This window comes from Scyliorhinus torazame, chromosome 13 (genome assembly GCF_047496885.1).
Source record: "Scyliorhinus torazame isolate Kashiwa2021f chromosome 13, sScyTor2.1, whole genome shotgun sequence".
NCBI lineage: Eukaryota > Metazoa > Chordata > Chondrichthyes > Carcharhiniformes > Scyliorhinidae > Scyliorhinus > Scyliorhinus torazame.
Window position 1 is genome coordinate 114,223,308 of NC_092719.1, and position 17,014 is coordinate 114,240,321.

Consider the following 17,014-nt stretch of genomic DNA (forward strand, 5'->3'; position numbering starts at 1 on the left):
ATCTTTGGACTGGGGGAGGAAACCGGAGCAGCCGGAGGAAACCCACACACACACGGGGAGAACATGGAGTCCGCACAGACAGTGACCCAAACCTGAAATTGAACCTGGGACCCTGGAGCTGTGAAGCAACTGTGCTAGCCACTGTGCTACTGTGCCACCCACAGTTTCCTCCTGTGGTTTCCTCCCACAGTTCAAGATGTGCAGATTTGATGGATTGGCCATGCTAAATTGTCCCTTAGTGTCCAAGGATATGCAGGTTAAGGGGATAGAGTGGGGCAGGGAGCCTAGTTAGGGTGCTCTTTCGGAGGGTCGGTGCAGAATCAATGGGCCCGAATAGCCTCCTTCTGCACTGTAGAGATTCTATGACAAAATAATTTCCTCCAGTTTCCTCCCACAAGTCCCGAAAGACATGCTGTTGGGTGAATTGGACATTCTGAATTCTCCCTCAGTGTCCCCGAACAGGCGCCAGAGTGTAGCGACTAGGGGATTTTCACAGTAACTTCATTGCAGTGTTAATGTACGCCTACTTATGACAATAATAAAGATTATTATTATTAACGTGCAATTCGATGCTGCAATAGTGGTGTGGTTAGGAGGCGAGTGTCAACGTTTCTCTAGATGAATAAATTAAGATGGACATATCATTATCTCTTTATTCACCCTATTGGGTGACATGGGATTATCATTGAGGATGGTTAGCACCTTCGCTGAGGATGCCCCACCTTCTGCCCCCAGATCAGCTCCACAGAAGCCCAGTTCTAAGACCTGGGACTGGGGCCACAGGCCAGTCAATCAACACATTGACAATTCAGCACTCTCACTGGGCGTTCACACAAGTATGAGCTGTAGTTGTTGTATGGACAAATCAGTACACCACCACCAGGGATGCTATGGGATCCAGCATGGGTAACAAAATTCAGGCCGGAACTGCAGTGACTATGGAGAGGGAGAAAGAGTAATGTTTCAGGTCAATGATCTCGTCGTCCTGGATATTCCTCACAATATTCTGACAAAGGTCTTCAACCTGAAACTTACCCCCTCTGCTCCACAAGGTGCAGCCTGACCTGCTGAGTATTTCCAGCATTTGCTGCTCGTAATTTCACATTTCCAGCATTTACAATATTTTGCGTTTGTTGTAAAGATGTTATGACACACATGCTGAATTCTACCTGGTCTGGAGAATATGTTCAAGAGGTAGTAACGGACCAGCACAAACCTCTAAGTGACTATTTCACACCAATTATACAAACTCATTGTTAGTGTAAGACAATGTCATTGCAAACCATTTATGTGACTTTTAACAAAAAAGGGAATTGCTGCTGGTAATTTCCATTTTAAAACACACATTTTACAAAAGCCTCGGCATCAGAGAAAGTTGTTTGCTGTAATGCTGTGTTCCACTCTCTGGTTTTAGGATGAAATGACAAGTGCACTTGCCACGATGCGTGTCGACTACGACCAGGTGAAGATTAAGGACTTGGACAAAACCAGTAACCCCCTCTTGAACAAGAGGCGAAAGAAGCAGACCCCGTCAGCACCATCCTCGTCTGCCATTTGCAGCAATCAATGAAGGGAGGACCTGACAGTGACAGGACTGGGGATGCTTCTTAAACACTCAGCAGGACACAGAAGGCGTCTAAACCTCCAGCACAGCCGGTTCAGCCTGAACAAAGGCCGGAGGTTCTCAACACCAACAGAGGATGGTTTCTACTGTCATTGGCAACATGTCTGGGAAAGAGAATAGCGCTCACCTGTGCATAGGATTCCAAACCCCTTCTTTTCCAAACTGCTGTGTTGCTCCTTTTGTTATGAACAGTGTTTTATCCTGGTGTTTTAATTAAGCTGAAACTTTGCAATTGATGAAAGAATGACAAAAGAGAGAGGAGGTAAGCAATGATGTTATATCAATGCTGCATCCTCATTTGTGAGTGGAAAGTGTGCTGTAAACTGAATGCACATGTCACCCGTAGAACCTATGGGTCCTATATTTGAAAAGCCATCTGTGATCAGTAGGTAACTTTTAAACAATAGAATTTGAAGCTAGCGCAGAAGGTAGCCACCTCCCTTTCACTGACTGTGCAGCAGGCTTGATGTGTCCTGGGGGAGTTGTAACAGAAACTCCAATCACTGAACAACATGTCTATAAAGCAAATAAACAGTGAGGAAGCCCAGACTTGTACATGATGAATAGTCACTGGCAGCAGCTACCATGAGGTAGGTTGCCAGGCATGGATTCTCCACCCCAGCAAGAGCCTTCAGGGGAGGTGTGGGAGAAAACGAATGGAACACTCAAGGTCCGAGTCAAAATCAAAGGTGTGGCTGAGGCCTATGGGTTTAACCGCCACAACAAAGGGTGACGATCCACGGTTTGCTAAGATACAAATGGATAGGAATGTGTGTGAATTGTTTTGAAAATGTTTAGCCATCGAGGTGAAACTATTTGCTAACTTGCAGGCAAGGCAAACTTTGTCAGATTGCACATCGGCAATTTTTTAAAAATTTGTAATTAAGATTGCCAGCTGATTGTCCTGAAAACGCAGAGGTTTAGAAAAAGACAGTTGCATTTTTTAAACCACCTTTTGTGACCTTGGGAGGCACCAAAGCATTGTTTCAGCCAGTGGAGTAGTTTTGAATTGTAGTCACTGTAAAATGCGGCAGCTGATTCTCATCTCAAACCAGTTGCCCCATTCAGTGAGATTGTGGCTGATATTTGCCTTTTATCCCTCAATACCTCTACTTCTCAAAAACCTACCGACCTCCGATTTAAAATTAAGAGTTGATCGAGCATCAATTACCAAGTTCCAAATTTCTATGTGAAGAAGTGTTTCCCAATTTCACTCCTGAACAGTTTTTAGACTATGGCCCCGGAGTCAGCAGAAATACTTTTTCACGAGAATCTACAATGAATTCGTGGTTGTCATTAGACTTATAATTCCAGATTTTTATTGAATTCAAATTTCACCACCTGCAGTGGTGGGATTTGAACCTGGCTCCCCAGAGCGTTACTCTGGGTCTCCCGTTTACTAGTCTAGTGACAATACCACTACTTCAATCAACTTCAAAGCTTCGATCAGATCGCCAGGCTAAGAGAATCCCAGTTCATGTGATCTCTCTCGAAATGTAATGCTCGATGTCCAGGTATCATTCTGGTAATTTGACACTGCACTCTTGTGAAGATACTGCATCCTTCCTAAAGACTGGTGCCCAGAATTGTTCGCAGTTCCCCAGGTGCAGTCTTAACTAGGGCTTTGTACAACTGAAAAAAGACCTCCGGATATAAAGTCCAGCTTTCCATTAGCCTTTCTGCTTATTTTTTGTCACCCGTTCCTGACATTTAATCATCTCACAACCTGGATCTCTCAAGTCTCTTTGGACTTCACTGTTTCCAGCTTCTCATCGTTTTGAGAGTATAATTTCTATCCTTTTTTGGGTTCAAAGTGAATGATGCCACATTTGCCTACGTTGAAATTCCTTTCATAGAATCCCTGCAGTGCAGAAGGAGGCCATTTGGTCCATCGAGTCTGCACTGATCCTCTAATAGAGAACCCTGCCTAGGCCCACACCCTCACCCTATCTCCTTAAGCCAATAATCCCACCTAACCCTTTGGACACGAAGGGGCAATTTAGTATGGCCAATCCACCCAACCTGCACATTTTTGGACTGTGGGGGACCCGGAGGAAACCCACGCAGATACAGGGAAAAAGTACAAACTCCACACAGTCACCCAAGGCTGGAATTGAACCCAGGACCCTGGTGCTGTGAGGCAGCAGTGCTAACCACTGTGCCACCCTGCTGATCTTTTCTTTGCCATAGTGTGGGAGCACAGATTATGGGGATCTCTGAGGCAGCAATGTCCATTGCTGAGCTCCAATTGGGTGTTAAGACCTGTGAAGCCCCTTTTAAATCCTTGCGATTATTTGAATGGTTGAACATCTTTGGCATCGATTCCTGTTCCAAAACAGCCAATGGGCTCATGCGTGAGGTCACAGCCATGTTCAAGTCTTAAAATGGGGTCACAGTGAGAAAAGGGGAAGCACTGCTCCAGAGCTGGTGATTGGTCAAAGCTTTAGAAATTAGGCAGGTGATTGGTTTGTGAGTTTTTTTTTATCCTTCTAAACAGAAGCAGGAGTTTAAACCAGTCTAGGGGAGATAATACAGATTGCATCAAATTTGTGGCCTAAGTATAAATTTAGACGAAGTGCTTAATATAACTCCAGTTAACAGCTGTGCTATTTCGAAACTTGAAACCTAATTAGTCAAAATGCAGTGAAGATGACGAGGCTGGCAATGTGTTGCAGAAGTAGCAGATGAGAGCTGGTGGACACCCAGTGTGAGCTGCAGACACTGAGGGAGGGGGTAGGTTCCAAGAGGCAGCCACACCCCTATGGTCCGTGGTCAGGGACAGGCGGGTGTGACTGAGTGAAGCACGTATGTGATTAGAAGGTAGCAATGGAGGATCCCTTGCAGTTCCTCAGGAGGAGCTCTTGCAATTGCTCAACAGGTGAGAGGTCCTTGCATCTTGAGTGGACGAGAGCGGGGATGCAGGAACATTTAGCAAACCGACAATGGCACCGTGGCAACGGAAACCGTTCAAATGGGGGGGGGGGGGGGAAGTAAACAGGAATGCAGTTGTAGTATGGAAGAGTAGTTAGGGGATAGAAATTGTTCCCTGCAGCTGAGAGCATGAGTTCCAAAGGCTGTGTTGCCTGTGCGGTGCCACAGTTAAGGACATCTCCTCAGGGCTGGAGAGTTGAGTGGGAGGGATAGAATCCAGTTACCCTCACCATGTAGTTACCAACAACATAGTTAGGACTAAGGAAGAGGTTTTGCTGAGGGTGCGTGAGCAACTGGGGGCTAAATTAAAAAGCAGAACTACAAATGTAATCATCTCTAATGATAAATAAGATCAGAGAGTTGAATGCGCAATTGAAAGTTTGGAAGTAATGAGTTTCAATTCATGGGGCAATTGGCACCTGTATTGGGGAAAGAGGGAGTTTGGAGAAAGAGGGAATTTTCTGTTGGGATGACCTTCGTCTGAACCACACTGGAACCAGTAATGGTCGAATTGAATAACTACGATTGTAGAGATGATGTAGAGATGCGTTGGACTGGGGTGAGCACAGTAAGAAGTCTTACAACACCAGGTTAAAGTCCCAACAGGTTTGTTTCGAATCACTAGCTTTCAGAGCACTGCTCCTTCCTCAGCTGAATGAAGAGGTGGGTTCCAGAAATATATATATAGACAAAGTCAAAGATGCAAGACGATACTTTGAATGCGAATCTTTGCAGGTAATTAAGTCTTTACCGGTCCAGACAGAGCAACTGGAGAGAGGGATAATCACAGGTTAAAGAGGTGTGAATTGTCTCAAGCCAGGACAGTTGGTAGGATTTCACAATGTCTTATTCGAAGGGACAGTGCCGACTCAATGGGCCAAATGGCCCTCTTCTGAACTGTAGGAATTCTATTCTATTCGATGACCTCATAGTAAAGGATCCGCGAGAAGAGTGATCATAACGTCTGAAACTAGGGTCTTAACTTAAATAAAAGGAATTACAAAAGTATGAAGGAGAAATTAGAACATGAATAAAGTAGCAAGAAATATAAAAGTGACAGCAAAGGATTCTATAAGAATATAAAAAGAGTAGCTAAAGTAAGCATGGTCCCTTAGAGGGCGAGATTGGGCAAATAATAATGGGAAACAAGGAAATGACAAAGTTTGAACAAGTATTTTGTATCTATACACAAAGGAAGACACAAAAAGCATCCTAAGAATAGCAGAAAATCAAGAGGCAAAAGGACGGGGGGGAACTTAAAACAATCATGATCACTAGAAAAAATATACTAGGAAACCTATCGGGACTAAAGGCTCAAGTCCCCTGGATCCAATGGCCTGAATCCTAGGCAATTTTATTGAAATGTGTAAGATTCTAAGGGGGCTTGGCAGGCCAGATAAGATTTTGAGGGAGATTGGCAGAGTAGATGCAGGGAAAATGTTTCCTCTTGTCAGAAATCTAGAACTAGGGGGCACAGTTTCAAAACAACGGATCTCCTATTTACGATCAAGATGAGGAATTCCGCCTCATTATTAGTCTTTGGAATTCTCTTGCACAGAGAGCAGTGGGTCACTGATATATGCAAGGCTGAGTAAAACAGATTATCGACAAGAAAGTTAAGGGTTATGGGAAATATGTCACTGATTAGTGAAGCAGGCTCGATGGGCTGAGTAGGCTACATATTCTCCTTTTCTTATGTGTGGTCTTTGCTTTCACATACTTTTTTAATATTGTTTTGTAATTTCATGTTTCTATCTACACTTTACAATGTTGCTTATCTTTGCATCATCTAGAAGTCTGGATATATGATTTTCTATTCCATCATCTAATTACAGTGAATAATTGAGGCCCCAATATAAATAATGGGTGCTTTTCCAGCATTCTTTCTGTCTGCCACTGGCAGTCTATTTCCTAACCAGGTCAAAAATTTGCCTTCAACTCCAAGAGATTCAACCTCAACGAATAGTCTCTTATGAGAGACGTTTGTCAAATGCCTTTTGGAAGTCCATATAAATAATATCCATAGACATTTCCCATTATAATCTTTTATTGTCACAAGTATGAAGTTACTGTGAAAAGCCCCTAGTCACCACAGTCCAGCACCTGTTCGGGTAAGCTGGTACGGGAATTGAACCCGCGCTGCTGGTCTTGTTCTGCATCACAAACCAGCTGTCAAGCCAATGAGCTAAACCAGCCATACTATAGTCACCTCTTTAAAACATTTTTTTTAATAAACTTAGAATACCCAATTCCTTTTTTCCAATTGAGGGACAATTTAGCGTGGTCAATTCGCCTACCCTGCACATCTTTTTGGGTTGTGTGGGTCTCATGGTTCACCTCTTTAAAAATGATATACATGTGGAATAGAGGGAGAGTCAGCCTGTCAGTATTTACAATAGGGGGATGTCAGCCTGCTGGATATCCCAAGAATGCTAAAATAAAAGCAAAATACCGTGGATGCTGGAATCTGAAACAAGAACGGAAAATGCTGGAAAGTCTCAGCCGGTCTGGCCGATTCCTTTACAACGTTTCTAATCCGGATGACTTTTCGGAGTTCTGAATAGGAGTCCTACGGTCTCAAAATGTTGACTCAGTTTTTTGTCCCGACCGATGCTGTTGGACCTGCTAGAGTTTTCCAGCGTTCTGTTATTACCCCAAAAATAATTCCCTGGTCTCTCACACTCATCTTTCTTAACTAGTGGAGAGACATGCACCATTTTCCAATTTAAATCTTATGAATCAAGAAAACTTTGGAATATTATAATAATGACACCTGCAATGTTCTCACCTACTTTCTTAATATCCTTGGGTATGGAAACCATCTGGTCCTGGGTATGAATCAGTTTTTGATGCCGTTATTTCATTCATTACTGTTATTTTGTTTTGATGAATCCCAGTCCCTGATTCAATATTAGTTTCCTTGGGATATCCAACAGGCTGATCTCACCTACTGTAAATACTGACACAAAGTAATTATTCAGCATGTTCACCATTTCCTTATTTTCATTGTCAATATCACTTATTAGTTTTCGAAGAGCAACGAGGCTCCTAACCACCCTCTATTCCTGAATATAATTGTAAAACTATTTTGTTGGTTTTGATTTTCCTTCCCAGTTTCTTCTCATGCTCCCTTTTTGTAAGTCTTTATTTAGTCATGTCGTTGTTCTTTGTTAACTCTCCCATTTGCCAGGATTTGCGCTATTTTTAAACATTTTTAATGTGTTTTCTTTTAGTTTTAAACAGATCTCTTGTTTAGTTGTCCCATGTCTTTATTTTTGATGAGTAAAACTCTTGCACCTTAGGGGTTTGTATCACACTGGTTCTGTATTGCATTAAATTCTTTTTTGAACACCGCCCACTGTCCTATGCCTTTTTTTCCACATTAACAGGTAGACCCAGTTTACTGTGGACAGTCTGTTTCTCAGCATATCGCTTTGAAATCAATCTACCTTGCCTGAATCTAAAATCTTTTTCCCTATCGAACAGTACACTGAACTAAAGTTGTGATCATTATTAGAAAAACATTGTTCCACCATTAGGTTGTGAGCTAAAACTGGCTCATTTCTCATTAAATCTAATATGACATGCCTTTGTTGGTTGATGTATATTGATGAAAACTATCTTGAATATACAAAATAAATTCACTACTTTTCTAACATGTCCTAGTCTGTTTATTACAATCTATATGAAAGTTGAAATCCCCCTACTTCTTAATTGTGCCTACAAGGTCTCCACTGCCTGTTTGCCTCTCATATCTTTAATCACTATGGTTACTCCTAACCGCTAGCATTTTGTAACTTTCCTGGGATTTTTTCTTTTTCATTTCCAGCATGCAGGCTTTGCTGGCTAGGCCAGCATTTATTGCCCACCCCCAGTTGTCCTTGAGGTGGTGGTGAAATTGCCTCCTTGAACTGCTGCAGTCCCTGAGGTCTAAGTGTGCCTGCAGTTCTGTTGGGAGGACGTTCCAGAAATTTGATCCAGTGACAGTGAAGGAATGGTGATATATTTCCAAGTCATGACAGTGAGTGACTTGGAGGGGAGGTCTTTCTAGATGGTAGATGTGGGGGTTTGGAAAATACTGCTGTGAAGCCTTGGTGAATTTGCACTGCACCTTGTAGCTGGTGCATACTGCTACCAGTCTGTCGGTGGTGGAGAGATTGAATGTTAGTGGATGGTGTGTCAGTCAAGCCTGTTGCTTTGACCTGGATGATTGGTGCCCTTTTTACCAACTTGTGTTTTGGTATTGGCTACCATGTAATATTCATATTTCTTTCTGTAATGCCAATAACAGAATATAATTTTTTGTAACTGAAATCCACACCGGTACTGTTTGTTTGTCTGATATGGAGTGCAGTCTCCCGATAGAGAGACACACCACACTGAGCCAAGCCTAAATAAAGAGCTTTGTTGAAGTTGGAATATTTACTGGGATTGGTGAGAAAGGGGGAATATTGCTGGAGCTGAACCAGCTCAAATGGCACAATATATTTCTGCTGCTTGTCATGTTTGGAGAATCACACAGTGGCCCTCCAGTGCTGATATATCACTTGAGGCCCATATTAAGGTACAAGTTGGCTGGTTACTTGAAGTCCCGGGGGCATTCTGGTGTACGTATTGGATTATTAAATCTGTCACCGAGTTGAGTACATCCAATGTTGTTGACGGGCTTGTCATGGTAGCGCTTACACTCTACCTGAGATTATCGTCACCATTTGACTTCACAGAGCATGATTCACTCAAACTTTTTAAAAATAAATTTAGAATATCCAATTTTTTTTTTGAAGGGGACATTTCGCATTGCCAACCCACCTACCCCCGCATATCTTTTGGGTTGTCTGCGTGAGACCCATGCTGACACAAGGAGAATGTGCAAACTCCACACAGACAGTGACTTGGGGCCAGGATTGAACCCAAGTCCTCAGCAATGAGGCAACAGTGCTAACCACTGTTGCCACCTAGTAGTCACTCAAACTTAATTATCTCCTCAAATGTCATTTACTTTTGGTCACTCTTTATCCTTAATCTAATTGCATGATGACCAAAATGAGTTCTTCCTGATACTTCACCTGCCCAACTTCATTCCACAACTATTTTATTGGGATTGACATATTAGCTAAAAAAATCTTTCCCATTGAAATTATCCTGATTAATATTAGGGTAGTTAAAACTGCCTATTTTCTTCGGTTTCTGCATTTCTCAGCAATTCACCTACGTATCAGCTCTTGTACCTTGCTCTGACTGGGGTTGCTAGCAGACTTCCAGTCCTCAGTTGAACCATTTGGCTTAATTTGATGGTTTTTTAAAACCAATTTTGTGCCTCCCTCCTCATGGCTCAGCAATGCTTCATACACAATTGTGTAGGCAAACATGACAGCAACATGGTTGAGGTTGGCCAGCACAATGAGAGAATACTCTGCCTCTTTTTTAAGAGGTGCCATGGGATATTGAACATCTACCTGAACAGGCAGCCAGAACCTCAATTAAATGTTTGTGCAACACTCCTTCAATACTGCACTTAGTGTTGTACTTGAACCCTCACTTCAAAGGTCAGAGACATACGGACTGATTTGGCAGGCATGGGTGCAATCAAGGTTTGCTCTTTTTCTTCCAAGTATAATTTCTTTGCTCCATAACTGAGTTATTAAGTAGACAAGCTCCACATTTCTTACTGTCCATTGCAATGTTGATTGAGCTCAGTCTTAAAAGTCAAAAACGAGGATAAGATGTTTGAGAGAACCATCAATTAATCACTGTTAATAAGAGTAACATGATCAAAGAACTTTTCACAGCCTGAAGACAGCCATTTTGTTCTCAAGATGGGTGATTCTGAAGGCTCCATTCCCCTAGTTGCCCTCAGGGCTTCAAGAGTCAACCACAGACTAGGGAAGAGTCAGTTGAGTGTTAACAGAAAATGCTGGATAAACTCAACAGTATCGGTGAGAGAAATCGAGTTAACGTTTCAAGTCCATATGACTATAATAGAATTCTAGTCTGTAGAAGGGTCATATGGACTCGAAATGTAAACTGTTGTTTCTCTCCACAGATTCTGCGGACCTACTGAGTTTTCCCAGCCTTTTCTGATTTCCAGCATCCGCAGTATCTTGCTTTTTAGTTGTCAATAACAATTGCCAGATTTGAGGTCATGTCCAACATAAATTTAGATAGTCCCCTCCCTCTTCCTCTCAGTTCTGCAAATTCTGTTCCCTTCAGTTTCTTATCCATGTCTCTTTTTAAAGTCACAATTATATCTGCCTCCACCAAAATGCTCAAGCTGCGTATTCCAGAATGCTTATTTTATCTGTGTGGAAACTCACATCACAAGATTTAATTCATTCACTTCTTCCAACTAGGAGGGATTTAAGAAAAGTTTAGAGAGCTAATCAAGCATCATAATCCCTAAACTCCAGTACCTCAACTTTGATAATTTATACCCCCAAAATGACCTCTGCCTGGTGCAATCTGGATGTTGCGAGCCATTTGCAGCTTCATCTTACAAGTGAAAACCCACGGAAGCTGAAAGATAGAACTAAAATAAATGTTTTCAGCTCAAACTGATTGCATCCTTGTGGAATGTCAGGTTTCCTGTGTTCTAGACTTTGACTACTGCTGGACACCAATTTGGTTTAAAGAAAATATGTTACTGCTTACAATTCACAGGCGTTTCTATTTACTGTTATACTTGGAACTTTGGGAGCTTGCAGGCAAATGTAGCCTTTTGCAAATGTAACATGAAACCCACACAGCCAGTATCCTCTTTCTACATGGTGGATCCAGTCTTCTCTGCTAGGTCAGGGGTGGTGCAAGTGTGTGAAGTGTAGCAACATTGAGCATACAAGAGGGGAAATTGGGTAGTGAGCCTAAGTGAGTGGAGCCAAAGTGGGAGGCAGATGATGCAGAATTCCACCTGGAATGTTGGCATAGAGCAAGAAGCCAGAATTGACAATGGAGTAAGAAATACCACAGCCCATCATAAGTGGTTGTGATTGAAGTAATTTATTACTAAACAAAGAGCAATAGGAAGAGCCATTGCTTTTTGGGCACTAGACTAACAGAATTTCATCATTGCTTTTAGGTTTCCATAGAATCTGCAGTGCAGGAGACTGCTATTCGGCCCATTGAGTCGGCACCAAACATCCAAAAGAGTACTCTACCTAGGCCCACTCCTGCCTATCCCTGTAACCCTGCACATTGATCACAGCTAATCCACTAACCTGCACATATTTGCAATGCGAAGGGAAACTGGAGCACCCAGTGGAAATCCAGATGCTGGGAGAATGTGCAAACTCCACAGTCGCACGGACTAGACCCTGGATCCCTAGCACTGAGACAGCAATGCTAACCACGGTGCTGCTCTAACTCCTGAGGAATTCAGGCACAAACTACCCAAAATGCTGTGACAGACAGCCCCACTGCAGTCATCAAAATCTGGTAGTTTTAAGTAAAATTGCAACACTGTAGTTTACTGTAAAATGTTGGAGAAATTAAGCCTCTAAACAGATCATACCAGTAACACACATTCCAAGGAATCTGGCAATATGCTGTATTTATACAGAAGTCCAAAGTGCATGTTCACTTGTGCAAAGATAGGGCAAGTAATTATCTTCCCTGGGAGAATATTTTAAAAATGTACAGAACTCGAACCAGAGACCCAAAGCAGGCTTTAGCAGACAGAACATGAAAAAAATGGAACCATCCATGGACTTCATGCACTACATATATAATTTTGAGACACATTAACTGCTAATCACACAATTAGCTGGACAAAATTATATTTGATGAGGTGAAAATGGTTCAAGAAGGCAGCTCACCATCACCTTGTAAATGACCGATGGCCCAGCCAGTGAAGCCCACGTCCCATTACAGAATATTAAAATAATTCTCCTTTATCCATATCAAGCTCTTACATAAATCACCACTGATATTAAGATTCTCCCTAATGCATATGATGCAAAGGCTGAAAATGAAATGCTCACAAGCTTCCGATCCCAAAATGAGCTTTCACCTCATATTCAAGCTCTAAGACCATCTATTTCCAGCTCGATAACATTGCTTGATTTCATCCATGTCTCAACTCATTCTCTGCTCAAACCCTCATTTGTACTTTTGTTACCCCTAAACTCGACAATCCCGACACGCTCCTGGCTCGTCTCCTACAATCCTTTCAATAATACCAAGTCATCCAAACTCTGCTGTGTGCGTTAACTCAAAGCAAATCCAGTTCCCCTATCACCCGTGCTTGCTAGCTAGCCTACAGTGGTTCCCAGCAACATAAACCCACATATCCTTGTTTTGAAATCCCACCATGGCCTCGCCCCTCACTTTCTTTAACACCGAGATCTCGGTCTTCCTCTAATTCTAGCTTTGTGTATCTCCAATTTAATTTTTAAATAAATTTAAAGTACCCAATTATTATTTTCCAATTAAGGGGCAATTTAGCGTGGCCAATCTACCTAACCTGCACATCTTTGGGTAATGGAGGTGAAACAGGTACAGAGAGAATGTGTAAACGCCACACAGTGACCCGGATCCAGGATCAAACGTCTCAGCGTCGTAGGCAGCAGTGCTAACCACTGCGCCACCGTGCTGCCCCGTGTCTCTCCAATTTCAATTGCTTCAATATTGGTAGCTATGCCGTTGGTTGCCTAGATCCCAAGCTCTGGAATACAATCCTTACATCTCTCTGCCTCTCGCTCTACCTTAATTCCCTCATTTAAGACACTGACCAAGCTTCAGTTATCTGACCTAATAGCTCCATCCATGGTTCAGTGTCTTTTAAAAAAATTAATTTAGAGTATCAAATTATTTTTTTCAATTGAAGGGCAATTGCACATGACCAATCGCCCTATCCTGAACATCTTTTGGGTTGTGGGGGTGAGACCCACGCAGACAAGGGAGAATATGCAAACTCCACACAGATAGTGACCCAGGTCCTCAGCAGCGTGAGGCAGCAGTGCTAACCACTGCACCACCATGCCGCCCTGTCCTTATTCTTTGTAACTTGAGTGACTGGGCAGTTTCTGGGACTTATGCCTTTCAGGTGGACTTCAATCTTTAATTTGAAAAACAAGAAACCCCTCCAGTACAAGGTGCAATGCAGTTGGGCCCAAGGAGACCCCCGTGTCAATGTCCTATTTGGTTTGGTCCAGTGATGACGTAATGTGATGGACTTGGCTGGCAGCCAACCTGCTACTTTCATTTCCCAGGACTGGCTCTTGATCCTCATTGGGGCTGCTTCTAGAATGTACTGGAAACACACAGGCAGGCTCCATTTTGGCAGTTTAAGCTCACTTCCGATCAGGAGGCTATGGAGCTGGGTATGATCTCTCTCTCATCTGATGGCCTGACGGACAGTGAACCAGGGCCGGAATCAAGCTCGGGACCTCGGCACCATGAGGCAGCAGTGCTAACCACTGAGCCACTGTGCCGATCACGTGGTTTAGTGTCATGCTTTGTTCTTTAATACTCCTATGAAGTGCCTTGGGGTTGGGTAAAATGTACTATATAATTAAAGATACTATATAAATATAAATTGCTGTTGAATTACATCAATTGTGCCAAAAAATATTAGTTAGCCAATGAAGAATGCTTGTGGGTAAGCTTTGTAGGAGCATGCACCATGGTGAAAGAGGACAACAATTGCTTAATGTTGTGAGAAGACAGTATTCAGATAAAAACGCACAAAGCTATGGATAGCTGGGACTGTATAAATTGAAGGTGGTAGATCAGATTTTTTAAAAAATTTCAAATATATAAACGGCACAGAATAGATTCTGAAACTTTGAAGGTGACATCTTAATGGCTGTATGCTGGAAGGTATGGAGCCAACAGGATCAGGAAGATTTCAGCCTTAATCTCGGAAAGGTATTGTTGGCCAAACTCAGCTAATATGCTGATGGATAACACATTTGAATTCAGGATTCTCATTTTGAACTTTCCAGATCCAGAAATCCCTGCTGAAAGTGCACAACAGGCAAGGACAAGATAATGCTTTGCTATGGCCAAGCAGTCTGGTACCACTCTCTATCCCAAATTCACACATGGCCACTTGCCCAAGAGGACACCCACTGAGATTATTTCAGGAGGTCGGTTAGTTCAGTTGTCTGGACAGCAGGTCTGTGATGCAGAGCGGTGCTAAAAGCACAGGTTCAATTTCCATACCAACTAGAATTATCCATGAAGGGCCTGCTTTCTCAACCTTGCCCCTCACCTGAGCTGCGGTGACCCTCAGGTTAAATCACTGCCAGTCAGCTCTCCCCCTCAAAATGAGAGAGCAGTTCGGGGGCTATGGCGACTTTCATTCATCACCTTCAGGAGAGGGGAAGATAATGAGCTCACAAATCCAGATGGACATTGATATAGATGCAAACTCACCTGATTTATGGACAGCATGAAATCAGCTAAAGGGATGGAGCTCCTATAATCAGCATTTGGCAACTTGTGCTACATTCTAAAGGGACCATGATAGGAGAGGTTTGTAAAGCTATAAAATAAATTCTCAACAAGGTGTTGAACGACTTGGGAAATATTACAGCAGGTGCTAAACAACTGGTGGTGAGATTCAGGTCAGCTTCTGCACTCCCTGGAGAATAGGGGGCTTCTGGCTGTAAGCATCCTGTACTACAAATTAGAAATGCAAAGCAGTTATGCAGCACAGATGCTTTCAAATGAAAAGTGGGTGAGTACATGAAAGAAGAGGAAACAAAGATATGCCGAATGGCTAAGAGTTAAACAGATGAGAGGAGACTTGTGTGGAATATAAACACATACACAAACTACTTAGGCCAAATGGCACGATTCATTCATTTTTGTGTAATTCAATCTAACAACTTAAATTTGTCCAGCATCTTTATCGTACTAAAACATCACACAGGCGCATTACCATTAAAATTTGACACCAAGTTACATAGAGATATTAGGACAGGTGACAAAAGCTCAAAAAGGTAGGTTTAAAGGAAAATGTAAAAGAGGGAGCGAGAGAGGGGTTTGGGGAGAGATTGCAGATGTTAGGACTAAGCAGCTGAAGGAATGCCACCAAATGTGGGGGCAATGGAAATCAGGGATACACAGGCCAGAATTTAAATCTCAGAGGATTGCAGGTTTGGAGATTACACGGTCGGTGGCCTTCATGTTCGATAATGCACAGCGGGGCAAGATTAAGAACGACAAGATCTTGCGGTGGAGGATCGAACTCTCCACCTTCAATTACGAGATCTTGTATCGTCCCGGGAAGCTGAACGAGCCTCCTGATGCCCTATCCCGCGGCACTTGTGCCACGGCACAAGTAGACCGCCTCCGAGCCCTCCACGAGGACCTCTGCCACCTGGGTGTCACCCGATTCTTCCAATTTGTTAAATCCCGGAACCTGCCTTACTCCATCGAGGAGGTCAGGACAGTCACCAGGGACTGCTGAATCTGCGCGGAGTGCAAACCGCACTTCTACCGACCAGAGAGGGCGCATCTGATAAAGGCTTCCCGTCCCTTTGAACGCCTCAGCATGGACTTCAAAGGCCCCCTCCCCTCCACCGACTGCAACACGTATTTCCTGAACGTGATTGATGAGTACTCCCGGTTCCCATTCGCCATCCCCTGCCCGGACATAACCACAACCACCGTCATCAAGGCACTCCAAACAATTTTTACACTGTTCGTTTTCCCCGCATACATCCAGTGATAGGGGTCCTCCTTTATGAGCGACGAGCTGCACCAGTTCCTGCTCAGCAAAGGCATCGCCTCGAGCAGGACGACCAGCTATAACCCCCGGGGAAACGGGCAGGTAGAAAGGGAGAACGGAACGGTCTGGAAGACCGTCCTGCTGGCCCTTCGGTCCAGGAATCTCCCAATCTCCCGCTGGCAAGAAGTCCTCCCAGTGGCCTTTCACTCCATTCGGTCACTGCTATGTACTACCACGAACCAGACACCTCATGAACGTCTCCTTGTTTTCCCAGGAAGTCCTCCTCGGGGACCTCGCTCCCAACCTGGCTAACAACACCCGGAACCGTCCTGCTGCAGAAACATGCGAGGGTGCACAAGTTGGACCCGCTGGTCGGAAGGGTCCACCTGCTGCATGCCAACCCCCAGTACGCCTACGAAGCGTTCCCCAACGGACGCCAAGATACGGTCTCCCTCCGTGACCTGGCGCCTGCCGGAGCCCCACGCGCGCCCGAGCAACTGCCCCCACCACCCTCCGCACCTGACCAGAGGGTCAGTACTGCCGCCAGAACCCCGACCCAGAGCCGAGCAGGCACCGACGCCCCCTACAGGCACCCCTTCCTTCTGCCCATTTTTCGACCTTACAGCGCCGCCATGGGGTGACGAAACTGCCTGGGAGGAAGACACCACATTCTCGGAGTCACTACCGCCGGGGCCCTCACCAGGATCACCGCCGAAACTTAGACGCTCCAGTAGGACAACCAGGCCGCCTGATCGTCTGATTGCAGCACCATGAAGAAAATTAACAAC

The 17,014-nt window shown here is 43.9% G+C and overlaps 1 protein-coding gene across 1 annotated transcript in view; it reads left to right on the forward strand.

Moving 5' to 3' along the window:
* LOC140388242 (MAP kinase-activated protein kinase 2-like) overlaps window positions 1-8,213 on the forward strand; it is a 136,093-nt gene extending 127,880 nt beyond the window's left edge. The window contains exon 10 of the mRNA XM_072472077.1: window positions 1,415-8,213. Within this exon, the coding sequence (XP_072328178.1) occupies window positions 1,415-1,570 (156 nt within the window). The 3' untranslated portion in view covers window positions 1,571-8,213. The remainder of the gene's footprint in view (window positions 1-1,414) is intronic.
* The last annotated feature ends 8,801 nt before the right edge of the window (window positions 8,214-17,014 follow it).